We start from the raw sequence: 21,440 nt of genomic DNA, 5'->3' as shown, positions 1-21,440 counted from the left end.
AAGGGAGGAGAGAAACAGAAAAAGGAACAAGAGAAAAATAAAGAGAGAGGGAGAGAAAAGTGAAAGAAAGAGAAGTGTCAGGGCGTTTTCCTCGGAATGACTAAATATAGCAGCAGGATTTATGGGTTACTTTATTCTGGGCTACAGTGCTCTTCCTACCACCATCACATGGCCTTCGGTAGGCTGAGTGTCTTAGGTCCTCTAACTACTTGACCTGTAACCCCTGACCCCTTACCTCTCCCATGGCACGCCCCTCTAGAGCCAGAGCATGGAAGTCATGGTTCAGCTCATCCATCGACCGCCCCTGGAGAGAGAGACCAGGTTATAACGACACTACAGAGACCAGGTTATAACACTACAGAGACCAGGTTATAACAACACTACAGAGACCAGAGTATAACAACACTACACCTACAGAGACCAGGTTATAACAACACTACAGAGACCAGGTTATAACAACACCTACAGAGACCAGGTTATAACAACACCTACAGAGACCAGGTTATAACAACACTACAGAGACCAGGTTATAACAACACCTACAGAGACCAGGTTATAACAACACTACAGAGACCAGGTTATAACTACACTACACCTACAGAGACCAGGTTATAACAACACCTACAGAGACCAGGTTATAACAACACCTACAGAGACCAGGTTATAACAACACCTACAGAGACCAGGTTATAACAACACCTACAGAGACCAGGTTATAACAACACCTACAGAGACCAGGTTATAACAACACCTACAGAGACCAGGTTATAACAACACCTACAGAGACCAGGTTATAACAACACCTACACCTACAGAGACCAGGTTATAACAACACCTACAGATACCAGGTTATAACCACACTACAGAGACCAGGTTATAACTACACTTCACCTACAGAGAACAGGTTATAACGACACTACAGAGACCAGGTTATAACGACACTTCACCTACAGAGACCAGGTTATAACAACACTACACCTACAGAGACCAGGTTATAACAACACTACACCTACAGAGACCAGGTCATAACAACACTAAAGAGACCAGGTTATAACTACACTACATAGACCATGTTATAACAACACTAGACCTACAGAGACCAGGTTATAACAACACTACACCTACAGAGACCATGTTATAGCAACACTACACCTACAGAGACCATGTTATAACAACACTACACCTACAGAGACCATGTTATAACAACACTACACCTACAGAGACCATGTTATAACAACACTACACCTACAGAGACCAGGTTATAACAACACCTACAGAGACCAGGTTATAACAACACCTACAGAGACCAGGTTATAACAACACTACAGAGACCAGGTTATAACGACACTACAGAGACCAGGTTATAACGACACTACAGAGACCAGGTTATAACGACACTACAGAGACCAGGTTATAACGACACTACAGAGACCAGGTTATAACGACACTACAGAGACCAGGTTATAACGACACTACAGAGACCAGGTTATAACGACACTACAGAGACCAGGTTATAACGACACTACAGAGACCAGGTTATAACGACACTACAGAGACCAGGTTATAACGACACTACAGAGACCAGGTTATAACGACACTACATAGACCAGGTTATAACTACACCTACAGAGACCAGGTTATAACGACACTACATAGACCAGGTTATAACTACACCTACAGAGACCAGGTTATAACGACACTACATAGACCAGGTTATAACTACACCTACAGAGACCAGGTTATAACAACACTACACCTAAAGAGACCAGGTTATAACAACACTACACCTACAGAGACCAGGTTATAACTACACCTACAGAGACCAGGTTATAACAACACCTACAGAGACCAGGTTATAACAACACCTACAGAGACCAGGTTATAACAACACCTACAGAGACCAGGTTATAACAACACCTACAGAGACCAGGTTATAACAACACCTACAGAGACCAGGTTATAACAACACCTACAGAGACCAGGTTATAACGACACTACAGAGACCAGGTTATAACGACACTACAGAGACCAGGTTATAACGACACTACAGAGACCAGGTTATAACGACACTACAGAGACCAGGTTATAACGACACTACAGAGACCAGGTTATAACGACACTACAGAGACCAGGTTATAACGACACTACATAGACCAGGTTATAACTACACTACATAGACCAGGTTATAACTACACCTACAGAGACCAGGTTATAACAACACTACACCTACAGAGACCAGGTTATAACAACACTACACCTACAGAGACCAGGTTATAACAACACTACACCTACAGAGACCAGGTTATAACTACACCTACAGAGACCAGGTTATAACTACACCTACAGAGACCAGGTTATAACAACACCTACAGAGACCAGGTTATAACAACACCTACAGAGACCAGGTTATAACAACACCTACAGAGACCAGGTTATAACAACACCTACAGAGACCAGGTTATAACAACACCTACAGAGACCAGGTTATAACAACACTACACCTACAGAGACCAGGTTATAACAACACTACACCTACAGAGACCAGGTTATAACGACACTACAGAGACCAGGTTATAACGACACTACAGAGACCAGGTTATAACGACACTACAGAGACCAGGTTATAACGACACTACAGAGACCAGGTTATAACGACACTACAGAGACCAGGTTATAACGACACTACAGAGACCAGGTTATAACGACACTACAGAGACCAGGTTATAACGACACTACAGAGACCAGGTTATAACGACACTACAGAGACCAGGTTATAACGACACTACAGAGACCAGGTTATAACAACACCTACAGAGACCAGGTTATAACAACACCTACAGAGACCAGGTTATAACAACACCTACAGAGACCAGGTTATAACAACACCTACAGAGACCAGGTTATAACAACACCTACAGAGACCAGGTTATAACAACACCTACAGAGACCAGGTTATAACAACACCTACAGAGACAAGGTTATAACAACACCTACAGAGACCAGGTTATAACAACACCTACAGAGACCAGGTTATAACAACACCTACAGAGACCAGGTTATAACAACACCTACAGAGACCAGGTTATAACAACACCTACAGAGACCAGGTTATAACAACACTACACCTACAGAGACCAGGTTATAACAACACCTACACCTACAGAGACCAGGTTATAACAACACCTACAGATACCAGGTTATAACCACACTACAGAGACCAGGTTATAACTACACTTCACCTACAGAGAACAGGTTATAACGACACTACAGAGACCAGGTTATAACGACACTTCACCTACAGAGACCAGGTTATAACAACACTACACCTACAGAGACCAGGTTATAACAACACTACACCTACAGAGACCAGGTCATAACAACACTAAAGAGACCAGGTTATAACTACACTACATAGACCATGTTATAACAACACTAGACCTACAGAGACCAGGTTATAACAACACTACACCTACAGAGACCATGTTATAGCAACACTACACCTACAGAGACCATGTTATAACAACACTACACCTACAGAGACCATGTTATAACAACACTACACCTACAGAGACCATGTTATAACAACACTACACCTACAGAGACCAGGTTATAACAACACCTACAGAGACCAGGTTATAACAACACCCACAGAGACCAGGTTATAACAACACTACAGAGACCAGGTTATAACAACACTACAGAGACCAGGTTATAACGACACTACAGAGACCAGGTTATAACGACACTACAGAGACCAGGTTATAACGACACTACAGAGACCAGGTTATAACGACACTACAGAGACCAGGTTATAACGACACTACAGAGACCAGGTTATAACGACACTACAGAGACCAGGTTATAACGACACTACAGAGACCAGGTTATAACGACACTACAGAGACCAGGTTATAACGACACTACAGAGACCAGGTTATAACGACACTACAGAGACCAGGTTATAACGACACTACAGAGACCAGGTTATAACTACACCTACAGAGACCAGGTTATAACGACACTACATAGACCAGGTTATAACTACACCTACAGAGACCAGGTTATAACAACACTACACCTACAGAGACCAGGTTATAACAACACTACACCTACAGAGACCAGGTTATAACTACACCTACAGAGACCAGGTTATAACAACACCTACATAGACCAGGTTATAACAACACCTACAGAGACCAGGTTATAACAACACCTACAGAGACCAGGTTATAACAACACCTACAGAGACCAGGTTATAACAACACCTACAGAGACCAGGTTATAACAACACTACACCTACAGAGACCAGGTTATAACAACACCTACACCTACAGAGACCAGGTTATAACAACACCTACAGATACCAGGTTATAACCACACTACAGAGACCAGGTTATAACTACACTTCACCTACAGAGAACAGGTTATAACGACACTACAGAGACCAGGTTATAACGACACTTCACCTACAGAGACCAGGTTATAACAACACTACACCTACAGAGACCAGGTTATAACAACACTACACCTACAGAGACCAGGTCATAACAACACTAAAGAGACCAGGTTATAACTACACTACATAGACCATGTTATAACAACACTAGACCTACAGAGACCAGGTTATAACAACACTACACCTACAGAGACCATGTTATAGCAACACTACACCTACAGAGACCATGTTATAACAACACTACACCTACAGAGACCATGTTATAACAACACTACACCTACAGAGACCATGTTATAGCAACACTACACCTACAGAGACCAGGTTATAACAACACCTACAGAGACCAGGTTATAACAACACCTACAGAGACCAGGTTATAACAACACTACAGAGACCAGGTTATAACGACACTACAGAGACCAGGTTATAACGACACTACAGAGACCAGGTTATAACGACACTACAGAGACCAGGTTATAACGACACTACAGAGACCAGGTTATAACGACACTACAGAGACCAGGTTATAACGACACTACAGAGACCAGGTTATAACGACACTACAGAGACCAGGTTATAACGACACTACAGAGACCAGGTTATAACGACACTACAGAGACCAGGTTATAACGACACTACAGAGACCAGGTTATAACGACACTACAGAGACCAGGTTATAACGACACTACATAGACCAGGTTATAACTACACCTACAGAGACCAGGTTATAACTACACCTACAGAGACCAGGTTATAACGACACTACATAGACCAGGTTATAACTACACCTACAGAGACCAGGTTATAACAACACTACACCTACAGAGACCAGGTTATAACAACACTACACCTACAGAGACCAGGTTATAACTACACCTACAGAGACCAGGTTATAACAACACCTACAGAGACCAGGTTATAACAACACCTACAGAGACCAGGTTATAACAACACCTACAGAGACCAGGTTATAACAACACCTACAGAGACCAGGTTATAACAACACCTACAGAGACCAGGTTATAACAACACCTACAGAGACCAGGTTATAACGACACTACAGAGACCAGGTTATAACGACACTACAGAGACCAGGTTATAACGACACTACAGAGACCAGGTTATAACGACACTACAGAGACCAGGTTATAACGACACTACAGAGACCAGGTTATAACGACACTACAGAGACCAGGTTATAACGACACTACATAGACCAGGTTATAACTACACCTACATAGACCAGGTTATAACTACACCTACAGAGACCAGGTTATAACAACACTACACCTACAGAGACCAGGTTATAACAACACTACACCTACAGAGACCAGGTTATAACAACACCTACAGAGACCAGGTTATAACAACACCTACAGAGACCAGGTTATAACAACACCTACAGAGACCAGGTTATAACAACACCTACAGAGACCAGGTTATAACAACACCTACAGAGACCAGGTTATAACAACACCTACAGAGACCAGGTTATAACAACACCTACAGAGACCAGGTTATAACAACACCTACAGAGACCAGGTTATAACAACACCTACAGAGACCAGGTTATAACAACACCTACAGAGACCAGGTTATAACAACATACACCTACAGAGACCAGGTTATAACAACACTACACCTACAGAGACCAGGTTATAACAACACTACACCTACAGAGACCAGGTTATAACAACACTACACCTACAGAGACCAGGTTATAACAACACCTACAGAGACCCGGTTATAACAACACTACACCTACAGAGACCCGGTTATAACAACACCTACAGAGACCAGGTTACAACAACACCTACAGAGACCAGGTTACAACAACACCTACAGAGACCAGGTTACAACTACACCTACAGAGACCAGGTTACAACTACACCTACAGAGAACAGGTTATAACACTACATAGACCAGGTTATAACAACACTACAGAGACCAGGTTAACACTACATAGACCAGGTTATAACAACACTACAGAGACCAGGTTATAACTACACTACACCTACAGAGACCAGGTTATAACTGCACTACAGAGACCAGGTTAACAACACCTACAGAGACCAGGTTATAACAACACCTACAGAGACCAGGTTATAACAACACTACAGAGAACAGGTTATAACAACACCTACAGAGCCCAGGTTATAACAACACTTACAGAGCCCAGGTTATAACAACACTACAGAGCCCAGTTTATAACAACACTACAGAGACCAGGTTATAACAACACCTACAGAGACCAGGTTATAACAACACCTACAGAGACCAGGTTATAACAACACTACACCTACAGACACCAGGTTATAACAACACTACATAGACCAAGTTAAAATAACACCTACACCTACAGAGAGAGACCAGGTTAGAATAACACCTACAGAGCGAGACCAGGTTAGAATAACACCCCTACACTACAGACAGAGAGACCAGGTTAGAATAACACCCCTACACTACAGACAGAGAGACCAGGTTAGAATAACACCCCTACACTACAGACAGAGAGACCAGGTTAGAATAACACCCCTACACTACAGACAGAGAGACCAGGTTAGAATAACACCCCTACACTACAGACAGAGAGACCAGGTTAGAATAACACCTACAGATAGAGACCAGGTTAGAATAACACCCCTACACTACAGACAGAGAGACCAGGTTAGAATAACACCCCTACACTACAGACAGAGAGACCAGGTTAGAATAACACCTACAGAGAGAGACCAGGTTAGAATAACACCCCTACACTACAGACAGAGAGACCAGGTTAGAATAACACCCCTACACTACAGACAGAGAGACCAGGTTAGAATAACACCTACAGAGAGAGACCAGGTTAGAATAACACCCCTACACTACAGACAGAGAGACCAGGTTAGAATAACACCCCTACACTACAGACAGAGAGACCAGGTTAGAATAACACCTACAGAGAGAGACCAGGTTAGAATAACACTCCTACACTACAGACAGAGAGACCAGGTTAGAATAACACCCCTACACTACAGACAGAGAGACCAGGCTAGAATAACACCCCTACAACTACAGACAGAGACCAGGTTAGAATAACACCCCTACACTACAGACAGAGAGACCAGGTTAGAATAACACCCCTACACTACAGACAGAGAGAGACCAGGTTAGAATAACACCTACAGACAGAGAGACCAGGTTAGAATAACACCCCTACACTACAGACAGAGAGACCAGGTTAGAATAACACCCCTACACTACAGACAGAGAGACCAGGTTAGAATAACACCCCTACACTACAGACAGAGACCAGGTTAGAATAACACCCCTACACTACAGACAGAGAGACCAGGTTAGAATAACACCTACAGACAGAGAGACCAGGTTAGAATAACACCCCTACACTACAGACAGACCAGGTTAGAATAACACCCCTACACTACAGACAGAGAGACCAGGTTAGAATAACACCCCTACACTACAGACAGAGACCAGGTTAGAATAACACCCCTACACTACAGACAGAGACACCAGGTTAGAATAACACCCCTACACTACAGACAGAGACCAGGTTAGAATAACACCCCTACACTACAGACAGAGAGACCAGGTTAGAATAACACCTACAGACAGAGAGACCAGGTTAGAATAACACCCCTACACTACAGACAGACCAGGTTAGAATAACACCCCTACACTACAGACAGAGAGACCAGGTTAGAATAACACCCCTACACTACAGACAGAGAGACCAGGTTAGAATAACACCCCTACACTACAGACAGAGAGACCAGGTTAGAATAACACCTACAGAGAGAGACCAGGTTAGAATAACACCCCTACACTACAGACAGAGACCAGGTTAGAATAACACCTACAGACAGAGAGACCAGGTTAGAATAACACCCCTACACCTACAGGGAGACCAGGTTAGAATAACACCCCTACACTACAGACAGAGAGACCAGGTTAGAATAACACCCCTACACTACAGACAGAGAGACCAGGTTAGAATAACACCCCTACACTACAGACAGAGAGACCAGGTTAGAATAACACCCCTACACCTACAGAGAGACCAGGTTAGAATAACACCCCTACACCTACAGACAGAGAGACCAGGTTAGAATAACACCCCTACACTACAGACAGAGACCAGGTTAGAATAACACCCCTACACAACTGACAGAGAGACCAGGTTAGAATAACACCCCTACACTACAGACAGAGACCAGGTTAGAATAACACCCCTACACTACAGACAGAGACCAGGTTAGAATAACACCCCTACACTACAGACAGAGAGACCAGGTTAGAATAACACCCCTACACTACAGACAGAGAGACCAGGTTAGAATAACACCCCTACACTACAGAAAGAGGGGCAAGGTTACACTCAGAGAGACTGTCAGTAAAGAGTAGGCTCATAAACTCAAACCTAGACCATTTTCTGATTTTACACCCCCCAGCCACCAGTACCTGGCTGTCGTGGATGTTCTCCCCAGTGGGCCAGCGGTGTTTGCCAGGCTGCTCTCCGTGCTGCCGCTGGAAGCAGTAGTTCACCATGGCATCATCCTGAGAGCGCCCTGTACCCATCACGCCCTGCAACACACACACAGCTAACATCTCTGAACATCTGTCAGTCTGTGTGACATGTACTGCAGTCTGACATGACATAGATGTAAAAACCTACCAGCCACTCAGATCATTATCATTATTTTATAATATATATATATATTTTTTTTCTTTGTATTAAAAAAAATATTTTTTTTATTCATTATTATTTTATTTTTAAAATCGGCCAATTTATTTTTCCCCTGCCAAAATTACACCAACACACAAAAACAGATGAGCATGCTTTGTTTCAAAAACAGATGAGCATGCTTTGTTTCAAAAACAGATGAGCATGCTTTGTTTCAAAAACAGATGAGCATGCTTTGTTTCAAAAACAGATGAGCATGCTTTGTTTCAAAAACAGATGAGCATGCTTTGTTTCAAAAACAGATGAGCATGCTTTGTTTCAAAAACAGATGAGCATGCTTTGTTTCAAAACAGATGAGCATGCTTTGTTTCAAAAACAGATGAGCATGCTTTGTTTCAAAAACAGATGAGCATGCTTTGTTTCAAAAACAGATGAGCATGCTTTGTTTCAAAAACAGATGAGCATGCTTTGTTTCAAAAACAGATGAGCATGCTTTGTTTCAAAAACAGATGTATTACTAGTAAGAGGTAATGTGGTATATTGTTTTAATTTCATTTTTTGAAAGTTGAAGTCATTAAATCCAAAATATCACAGATGAGACAAATCTTCGCCTGCCTCTTTAAGGGCGGGAGGTTACCATGGTAGCGGGAGGTTACCATGGTAGCGCGAGTGGAGTCAGTTGAAACTCAAACATAGAAGAAGAAGAAGAAGAAGAAAAAGAGGAGGAACGCCAGGCAGTTGTCGCGCGAGGTGGAATAGGCTATATAGGAGTCGTAGTTATTTGAGCTATGAAACAAAAACGTCAGAAATACTTTGAAAACAGCTACTGCAGCATTTATTTTACTTTAAAATGTGATCACACTTGAATTCACAAATGCGAGTGAAACGCTCGTCCTGTGGAGCCCTGGTGAAATACACATCATACCGCATTTGGCAGGTGTTCATTTTATGCCCTGGTCTCCATCCCTTACCTGCTGGCTTGGTGGCGGGGCATGTGGGGTCTGTCCGGCCGGGGGGGCGTGTCCTCCGCTGCTCAGCACCACCGGCATGCTGGGAGTTGAAGTTCTGAGGTGGGGGCTGAACGAGGCCTGCCAGAGCACTGCTTTACCCTTCAACACACACACGCTGCTCATTCCACCACGGCCTGGGGAAGAGACACACACCGTTAGTTGAAATATTCACACATAACCGATATATCTGACAATATTTTTTATTATTGTAGCTGAAAAAATATCATAACATCATGGACCGTGCTTAAAACAGCCCTCCAAATATACTCCAAAAGCAGATTTCTTAAAGAGCCACTGACCAATTCCGTATTTGGTTAGTGGTGTTTGAGACACTGTACAAGCGAAAGCCTATTTCAATCTTTCAAAATCCAATTTCTATCTAAGATATATAGATATATATATATAGATAGATAGATAGATAGATAGATAGATATATAGATATATATATATCTATCTATCTATCTATCTATCTATCTATCTATCTATCTCTATATATATATATATATATCTATATATATATCTATATATCTATCTATCTATCTATCTATCTATCTATCTATCTATCTATCTATCTCTATATATATATATATATATATATATATATCTCTATATATCTATATATATATATATATCTCTATATCTCTATATATCTATATATATATATATATCTCTATATATCTATCTCTATATATATATATATATATAGATATATATCTCTATATATCTATCTCTATATATCTATCTCTATATATATATATATCTCTATCTCTATCTCTATCTCATATATATATATATATACAGTGGGGCAAGATGAGGCCTGTAATTTTCATCATAGGTACACTTCAACTATGACAGACAAAATGGAGAAAAAAAAAATCCAGAAAATCACATTGTAGGATTTTTAATGAATTTATCAAATCAAATTTTATTTGTCACATACACATGGTTAGCAGATGTTAGTGCGAGTGTAGCGAAATGCTTGTGCTTCTAGTTCCGACAATGCAGTAATAACAAGTAATCTAGCTAACAATTCCAAAACTACTGTCTTATACACAGTGTAAGGGGATAAAGAATATGTACATAAGGATATATGAATGAGTGATGGTACAGAGCAGCATAGGCAAGATACAGTAGATGGTATTGAGTGCAGTATATACATATGAGATGAGTATGTAAACAAAGTGGCATAGTTAGTGGCTAGTGATACATGTATTACATAAGGATGCAGTCGATGATATAGAGTAGAGTATATACGTATACATATGAGATGAATAATGTAGGGTATGTAAATATTATATTAGGTAGCATTGTTTAAAGTGGCTAGTGATATATTTTACATCATTTCCCATCAATTCCCATTATTAAAGTGGCTGGAGTTGAGTCAGTGTCAGTGTCAGTGTGTTGGCAGCAGCCACTCAATGTTAGTGGTGGCTGTTTAACAGTCTGATGGCCTTGAGATAGAAGCTGTTTTTCAGTCTCTCGGTCCCAGCTTTGATGCACCTGTACTGACCTCGCCTTCTGGATGATAGCGGGGTGAACAGGCAGTGGCTCGGGTGGTTGTTGTCCTTGATGATCATTATGGCCTTCCTGTGACATCGGGTGGTGTAGGTGTCCTGGAGGGCCGGTAGTTTGCCCCCGGTGATGTGTTGTGCAGACCTCACTACCCTCTGGAGAGCCTTACGGTTGTGGGCGGAGCAGTTGCCGTACCAGGCGGTGATACAGCCCGCCAGGATGCTCTCGATTGTGCATCTGTAGAAGTTTGTGAGTGCTTTTGGTGATAAGCCGAATTTCTTCAGCCTCCTGAGGTTGAAGAGGCGCTGCTGCGCCTTCTTCACGATGCTGTCTGTGTGGGTGGACCAATTCAGTTTGTCTGTGATGTGTACGCCGAGGACCTTAAAACTTACTACCCTCTCCACTACTGTTCCATCGATGTGGATAGGGGGGTGTTCCCTCTGCTGTTTCCTGAAGTCCACAATCATCTCCTTAGTTTTGTTGACGTTGAGTGCGAGGTTATTTTCCTGACACCACACTCCGAGGGCCCTCACCTCCTCCCTGTAGGCCGTCTCGTCGTTGTTGGTAATCAAGCCTACCACTGTTGTGTCGTCCGCAAACTTGATGATTGAGTTGGAGGCATGCAAATGATGGTGGAAAATAAGTATTTGGTCACCTACAAACAAGCAAGATTTCTGGCTCTCACAGACCTGTAACTTCTTCTTTAAGAGGCTCCTCTGTCCTCCACTCGTTACCTGTATTAATGGCACCTGTTTGAACTTGTTATCAGTATAAAAACACCTGTCCACAATGCTTCTTATGATTACAGGCCTCTCATCTTTTTAAGTGGGAGAACTTGCACAATTGGTGGCTGACAATACTTTTTTGACCCACTGTATATTGACAAAAAACAGATTCCATATGGGATTGAGTGATGGGGCTTTGCACAGATGGGGTTCTATCTATGGCGGGTCGGCAGGCAGGCCCCTGCACTCTAGTTATGAATGAGTCGTCCTCAGCCATACGGACACATTAAAATATATATAATATATCACCTTTATTTAACCAGGTAGGCCAGTTGAGAACAAGTTCTCATTTACAACTGTGACCTGGCCAAGATAAAGCAAAGCAGTGCGACACAAACAACACAGCTACACAAACAAACGTACAGTCAATAACACAATAGACCAATCGGTATACAGTGTGTGCAAATGAAGTAAGGAGGTAAGGCAATAAATAGGCCAATAGTGGCGAAGTAATGACAATGTACACGAGTGATGTGCAGATGAGGATGTGCAAGTGGAAACACTAGTGTGCAAAAGAGCAGAAAAAGAAAAACAAATCTGGGGATGAGGTAGGTAGGGGGTTGGTTGGGCCATTTACAGATGGGCTGTGTACAGCTGCAGCGATCGGTAAGCTGCTCTGACAGCTGACGCTTAAAGTTAGTGAGGGAGATATGTCTCCAACTTCAGTGATTTTTGCAATTAGTTTGCAGTGAGTATGATACACCGAGAAGAACTGTCAGCAAAAGAGCTAAGCACAGAACTCAGACCGCATCCACTGCGCAAAACCCATCAGAGAATGTTCCATTTCACTCCGGGGCTTGATGGTTATCGAGAGGGAGGTGTTGGAAAGATTAGTCACATTGAGAGATGAACTGTTGTCATTCACAATGAATGTAAAAAAAAATTAAATAATTATAATTGTACGGACTTGTTTGACTTTGAGTAATAAAAAGAAAATGTGTCTCCTTGCCCATGTAACAGACATATTTGGGAAATGGAACGAACGGAAAGCAAAAGTATCTTATTTACACCTTGTAGACAATTTTCACACTAAACTAAAATAACTGACTCGAATTACATAGGTTGTTTTCAAAGGGATTCGTTGCTATTTCATATTTTTGCTATCTCGGATTTCTGTGTGTTATTATATTATAATTAAGTCTATGATTTAATAGAGCAGTCTGACTGAGTGGTGGTAGGCAGCTGCAGGCTCGTAAGCATTCATTCAAACAGCACTTTCATGCTTTTGCCAGCAGCTCTCTGCTGTGCTTCAAGCATTGCGCTGTTTATGACTTCAGGCCTATCAACTCCCGAGATTAGGCTGGCAATACTAAAGTACCTATAAGAACATCCAATAGTCAAAGGTACATAAAATACAAACAGTATAGAGAGAAATAGTCCTATAATAACTACAACCTAAAACTTCTTAACTGGGAATATTGAAGTCTCATGTTAAAAGGAACCACCAGCTTTCATATGTTCTCATGTTCTGAGCAAGGAACTGAAACGTTAGCTTTCTTACATGGCACATATTGCACTTTTACTTTCTTCTCCAACACTTTGTTTTTGCATTATTTAAACCAAATTGAACATGTTTCATTATTTACTTGAGACTAAATAGATTTTTATTGATGTATTATATTAAGTTGTAATTGTCATTATATATATATATATATATATATTAAATCGGTATCGGCGTTGAAAAATCATAATCGGTCGACCTCTAGCGTAGAGTATCGTTGTGTTCCATAATGTGTGTGTGTGTGTGTGTGTGTGTGTGTGTGTGTGTGTGTGTCGGTCGACCTCTAGCGTAGAGTATCGTTAGGGTGGTGTTCCATAATGTGTGCGTGTGTGTGTGTCGGTCGACCTCTACACTGAAAACGTGTCCGGTGTTTTGTGTTTGCCGATTATAGGGCTGTAGCCACAGAATTCTGGTGGTTGTCACTTGAAAAAAGGACAAATATCAGAAAATTCACCCCAAACATTGCCTCAGTGAACAGGCCCTTGCTATCCGGGGTCCTTGGGACAACCCCACCCCATTGAAGTTTACATTTAAAATGGTTACGGTAAGGGTTCAGGTTAGGGGGTAAAGTGGAACTGAAAATGTTTTAGCAAAGAGAAATCATATTAATATACACCCCTAGGAAGAATGACACTTTTTTTTTTAAATATACATTTTCTGACAAGCAAGAGCATAGACAACGGTGTCAAGTACTCAAATCAAATGTTATTAGTCACACGCGCCAAACACAACAGGTGTAGGTAGACCTCACAGTGAAATGCTTACTTACGAGCCCCCAACAGTACGGATAAGAATGAGAGATAAAAGTAACAAGTAATTGAAGAGCAGCAGGAAAACAATATCTAGAGGGGGGTGCCAGTACATAGTCAATACTCTGAACCAATACTCTGTTTAAAATACTTTAAAGTACTACTTAAGTAGATTTTTGTGGTCTCTCTACTTTACTGTTTATATTTTTGACAACTTTTACTTTACTACATTCCTAAAAAATAAAAACAAATGTACTTTTTACTCCATTACATGTTTCCCTAACACCTGTACTCGGAACATTGTCCAATTCACACACTTATCAAGAAAACATCCCTGGTCATCCCTACTGCCTCTGATATGGTGGACTCACTAAACAGAGAACATCCCTACTGCCTCTGATATGGTGGACTCACTAAACAGAGAACATCCCTACTGCCTCTGATCTGGAGGACTCACTAAACAGATAACATCCCTACTGCCTCTGATATGGTGGACTCACTAAACAGAGAACATCCCTGGTCGTCCCTACTGCCTCTGATCTGGAGGACTCACTAAACAGATAACATCCCTGGTCATCCCTACTGCCTCTGATCTGGAGGACTCACTAAACAGAGAACATCCCTGGTCATCCCTACTGCCTCTGATCTGGTGGACTCAATAAACAGAGAACATCCCTGGTTATCCCTACTGCTTCTGATCTGGTGGACTCAATAAACAGAGAACATCCCTGGTTATCCCTACTGCTTCTGATCTGGTGGACTCGCTAAACAGAGAACATCCCTGGTCCTCCCTACTGCCTCTGATCTGGTGGACTCACTAAACAGAGAACATCCCTGGTTATCCCTACTGCTTCTGATCTGGTGGACTCACTAAACAGAGAACATCCCTGGTTATCCCTACTGCCTCTGATCTGGTGGACTCGCTAAACAGAGAACATCCCTGGTCATCCCTACTGCCTCTGATCTGGTGGACTCACTAAACAGAGAACATCCCTGGTTATCCCTACTGCCTCTGATCTGGAGGACTCACTAAACAGAGAACATCCCTGGTTATCCCTACTGCTTCTGATCTGGAGGACTCACTAAACAGAGAACATCCCTGGTTATCCCTACTGCCTCTGATCTGGAGGACTCACTAAACAGAGAACATCCCTGGTCATCCCTACTGCCTCTGATCTGGTGGACTCACTAAACAGAGAACATCCCTGGTCATCCCTACTGCCTCTGATCTGGTGGACTCACTAAACAGAGAACATCCCTGGTTATCCCTACTGCTTCTGATCTGGAGGACTCACTAAACAGAGAACATCCCTGGTTATCCCTACTGCCTCTGATCTGGAGGACTCACTAAACAGAGAACATCCCTGGTCATCCCTACTGCCTCTGATCTGGTGGACTCACTAAACAGAGAACATCCCTGGTTATCCCTACTGCTTCTGATCTGGAGGACTCACTAAACAGAGAACATCCCTGGTTATCCCTACTGCTTCTGATCTGGTGGACTCACTAAACAGAGAACATCCCTGGTCATCCCTACTGCCTCTGATCTGGTGGACTCACTAAACAGAGAACATCCCTGGTCATCCCTACTGCCTCTGATCTGGTGGACTCACTAAACAGAGAACATCCCTGGTCATCCCTACTGCCTCTGATCTGGTGGACTCACTAAACAGAGAACATCCCTGGTCATCCCTACTGCCTCTGATCTGGTGGACTCACTAAACAGAGAACATCCCTGGTCATCCCTACTGCCTCTGATCTGGTGGACTCACTAAACAGAGAACATCCCTGGTCATCCCTACTGCCTCTGATCTGGAGGACTCACTAAACAGAGAACATCCCTGGTCATCCCTACTGCCTCTGATCTGGTGGACTCACTAAACAGAGAACATCCCTGGTCATCCCTACTGCCTCTGATCTGGTGGACTCACTAAACAGAGAACATCCCTGGTTATCCCTACTGCCTCTGATCTGGTGGACTCACTAAACAGAGAACATCCCTGGTCATCCCTACTGCCTCTGATCTGGTGGACTCACTAAACAGAGAACATCCCTGGTCATCCCTACTGCCTCTGATCTGGTGGACTCACTAAACAGAGAACATCCCTGGTCATCCCTACTGCCTCTGATCTGGTGGACTCACTAAACAGAGAACATCTCTACTGCCTCTGATATGGTGGACTCACTAAACAGAGAACATCCCTGGTCATCCCTACTGCCTCTGATCTGGTGGACTCACTAAACAGAGAACATCCCTGGTCATCCCTACTGCCTCTGATCTGGTGGACTCACTAAACAGAGAACATCCCTGGTCATCCCTACTGCCTCTGATCTGGAGGACTCACTAAACAGATAACATCCCTGGTCATCCCTACTGCCTCTGATCTGGTGGACTCACTAAACAGAGAACATCCCTGGTCATCCCTACTGCCTCTGATCTGGAGGACTCACTAAACAGAGAACATCCCTGGTCATCCCTACTGCCTCTGATCTGGTGGACTCACTAAACAGAGAACATCCCTGGTCATCCCTACTGCCTCTGATCTGGTGGACTCACTAAACAGAGAACATCCCTGGTCATCCCTACTGCCTCTGATCTGTCGGACTCACTAAACAGAGAACATCCCTGGTCATCCCTACTGCCTCTGATCTGGTGGACTCAATAAACAGAGAACATCCCTGGTTATCCCTACTGCTTCTGATCTGGTGGACTCACTAAACAGAGAACATCCCTGGTCCTCCCTACTGCCTCTGATCTGGTGGACTCACTAAACAGAGAACATCCCTGGTTATCCCTACTGCTTCTGATCTGGTGGACTCACTAAACAGAGAACATCCCTGGTCCTCCCTACTGCTTCTGATCTGGTGGACTCACTAAACAGAGAACATCCCTGGTCATCCCTACTGCCTCTGATCTGGTGGACTCACTAAACAGAGAACATCCCTGGTCATCCCTACTGCCTCTGATCTGGCGGACTCACTAAACAGAGAACATCCCTGGTCATCCCTACTGCCTCTGATCTGGAGGACTCACTAAACAGAGAACATCCCTGGTCATCCCTACTGCCTCTGATCTGGAGGACTCACTAAACAGAGAACATCCCTGGTCATCCCTACTGCTTCTGATCTGGAGGACTCACTAAACACAAATGCTTTGTTTGTAAATTATGTCTGAGTGTTGGAGTGTGTCCCTCGTTGCCCGTAAATTTTTTAAAAAACAAGAAAATTATGTTATCATTGGTTTTGTAGCATAAACTGGGAATTTTATTTTTTTCACTGATATGACTGTCTGTTTGTTTCACATCTGCAAAGTAGTTAAAACACTGTCAGTTCCACTTCAAGGTTTAGATCCCGGATAGCAATAACCCTCAGTGAATGGAGTCAAGTACTCTCACACTGCTGGCTCGATAGGGGTGGTAAATGTACATCTGAACCAGTCCTTGACAACCCATATATTAAAACTTAGCAACGAAATGCTATGTTATGTTTTATTAGTGTCTCTGAAAACATCAATGACAGAGTCAGAGCTTGAGGAATACCCTTCGCAAAGAGCAATTATAAAAACTGGTTGGTTCTAGCCTTTAATGTATATCGTATACCACAGGTATGACAAAACATTTCTTTTTACAACTCTAATTACATTGGTAACCAGTTTATAATAGCAATAAGGCACCTCAGGGGTTTGTGGTATATGGACAATATACCATGGCTAAGGGCTGTGTCCAGGCACTCCGCGTTGCGTCGTGCTTAAGAACAGCCCTTAGCCATGGTATATTGGCCATATACCACACCTCCGCAGGCCTTATTGATGAATTATAACACGCCAGATTTAGAGGGCTTCACTAAGGGGCTGTAACATTAACGTTGCCACGACGATGAATGTTCTTAGCACGGCACTTGCTTCACCTCAGGACACCCTACCGTGGCGCTCCACCTCAGGACACCCTACCGTGGCGCTCCACCTCAGGACACCCTACCGTGGCGCTTCACCTAACAGTATACGGCCAGTGAACATTTTAGGCTCTTTATTGAGCTGGCAAGCTTGTATCTACTCACCGTAGAAGCAGTAACAGTTAGTTACAGAATTTCACTCTCCTCTCCAACTAGCGTAGATGTGTTGGGTGATAAGTGTCCGGTTTGTAGCGCGACAGAGGAAGATTGTCTCACAGCCATGTAAAGACTTAAAACGGAGAAACAAATACATCTGTATAAGTCTTGTAACGGCTGATAATATCGGTCTGGCTCTAGTTACACACACACACTGCTTCAACACACACACACACTGCTTCAACACACACACACACAGCTTCAACACACACACACAAACACAGCTTCAACATACACACACACACTGCTTCAAACACACACACACACACACACACTGCTTCAACACACACACACACACACACACACACACACACACACACACTGCTTCAACACACACACACACACACACACACACACACTGCTTCAACACACACACTGCTTCAACACACACACACACACACACACACTGCTTCACACACACACTGCTTCAACACACACACACACACTGCTTCAACACACACACACACACACACACTGCTTCAACACACACTGCTTCAACACACACACACACACACACACACACACTGCTTCAACACACACACACACACACACACACTGCTTCAACACACACACACACTGCTTCAACACACACACACACACACTGCTTCAACACACACACACACTGCTTCAACACACACACACACTGCTTCAACACACACACACACACTGCTTCAACACACACACACACACACACTGCTTCAACACACACACACACACACACACACACACACACTGCTTCAACACACACACACACACACACACTGCTTCAACACACACACCCACACACTGCTTCAACACACACACACACACACACTGCTTCACACACACACACACTGCTTCAACATACACACCCACACACTGCTTCAACACACACACACACTGCTTCAACACACACACCCACACACACTGCTTCAACACACACAGACACACACTGCTTCAACACACACACACTGCTTCAACACACACACACTGCTTCAACACACACACACACACTGCTTCAACACACACACACACACTGCTTCAACACACACACACTGCTTCAACACACACACACACACACTGCTTCAACACACACACACACACACTGCTTCAACACACACACACACACACACACACACTGCTTCAACACACACACACACACACACACACACTGCTTCAACACACACACACACACACACACACACTGCTTCAACACACACACACACACACTGCTTCAACACACACACACACACACACACACACACACACTGCTTCAACACACACACACACACACACACACTGCTTCAACACACACACACACACACACACACTGCTTCAACACACACACACACACTGCTTCACACACACACACACACTGCTTCAACACACACACACACACACACACACACACTGCTTCACACACACACACACACACACACACACTGCTTCAACACACACACACACTGCTTCAACACACACACACACACACTGCTTCAACACACACACACACACACACACTGCTTCAACACACACACACACTGCTTCAACACACACACACTGCTTCAACACACACACACACTGCTTCAACACACACACACACTGCTTCAACACACACACACACACACACTGCTTCACACACACACACACACACACACACACACACACACACTGCTTCAACACACACACACACACACACTGCTTCAACACACACACACACACACACACTGCTTCAACACACACACACACACACTGCTTCAACACACACACACACACACACACACTGCTTCAACACACACACACACTGCTTCACACACACACACACACACACACACACACACACTGCTTCAACACACACACACACACACACACACACTGCTTCACACACACACACACACACACACACTGCTTCCACACACACACACACACACACTGCTTCAACACACACACACACACACACACACTGCTTCAACACACACACACACACACACACTGCTTCAACACACACACACACACACACTGCTTCACACACACACACACACACACACTGCTTCAACACACACACACACACACACACTGCTTCAACACACACACACACACTGCTTCAACACACACACACACACACACACACACTGCTTCAACACACACACACACACACACACACTGCTTCAACACACACACACACACACTGCTTCAACACACACACACACACACACACTGCTTCAACACACACACACACACACTGCTTCAACACACACACACACACACACACACACACTGCTTCACACACACACACACACACACACTGCTTCAACATACACACACACACACACTGCTTCAACATACACACACACACACACTGCTTCAACACACACACACACACTGCTTCAACACACACACACACACACACACTGCTTCAACACACACACTGCTTCAACACACACACACACACACACACACACACTGCTTCAACACACACACTGCTTCAACACACACACACACACTGCTTCAACACACACACAGACACACTGCTTCAACACACACACACACACACTGCTTCAACACACACTGCTTCACACACACACACACACACACACTGCTTCAACACACACACACACACTGCTTCAACACACACACACACACTGCTTCAACACACACAC

The 21,440-nt window shown here is 43.4% G+C and overlaps 1 protein-coding gene across 4 annotated transcripts in view; it reads right to left on the bottom strand.

Moving 5' to 3' along the window:
• Positions 1–21,440, bottom strand: part of LOC112229423 (pumilio homolog 1-like) — a 75,191-nt gene that overhangs the window by 42,263 nt on the left and 11,488 nt on the right. For all 4 annotated transcript variants that reach the window (XM_042310365.1, XM_042310364.1, XM_042310366.1 and 1 more), the window contains exons 2-4: positions 10,112–10,284; positions 8,918–9,040; positions 236–304 (exon numbers count right to left, since the gene is read on the bottom strand). In XM_042310365.1, the coding sequence (XP_042166299.1) occupies positions 236–304; positions 8,918–9,040; positions 10,112–10,273 (354 nt within the window). In that variant the 5' untranslated portion in view covers positions 10,274–10,284. The remainder of the gene's footprint in view (positions 1–235; positions 305–8,917; positions 9,041–10,111; positions 10,285–21,440) is intronic.

This window comes from Oncorhynchus tshawytscha, linkage group LG31 (genome assembly GCF_018296145.1).
Source record: "Oncorhynchus tshawytscha isolate Ot180627B linkage group LG31, Otsh_v2.0, whole genome shotgun sequence".
Lineage (NCBI taxonomy): Eukaryota > Metazoa > Chordata > Actinopteri > Salmoniformes > Salmonidae > Oncorhynchus > Oncorhynchus tshawytscha.
This window is presented reverse-complemented; position numbering and strand designations above follow the sequence as displayed.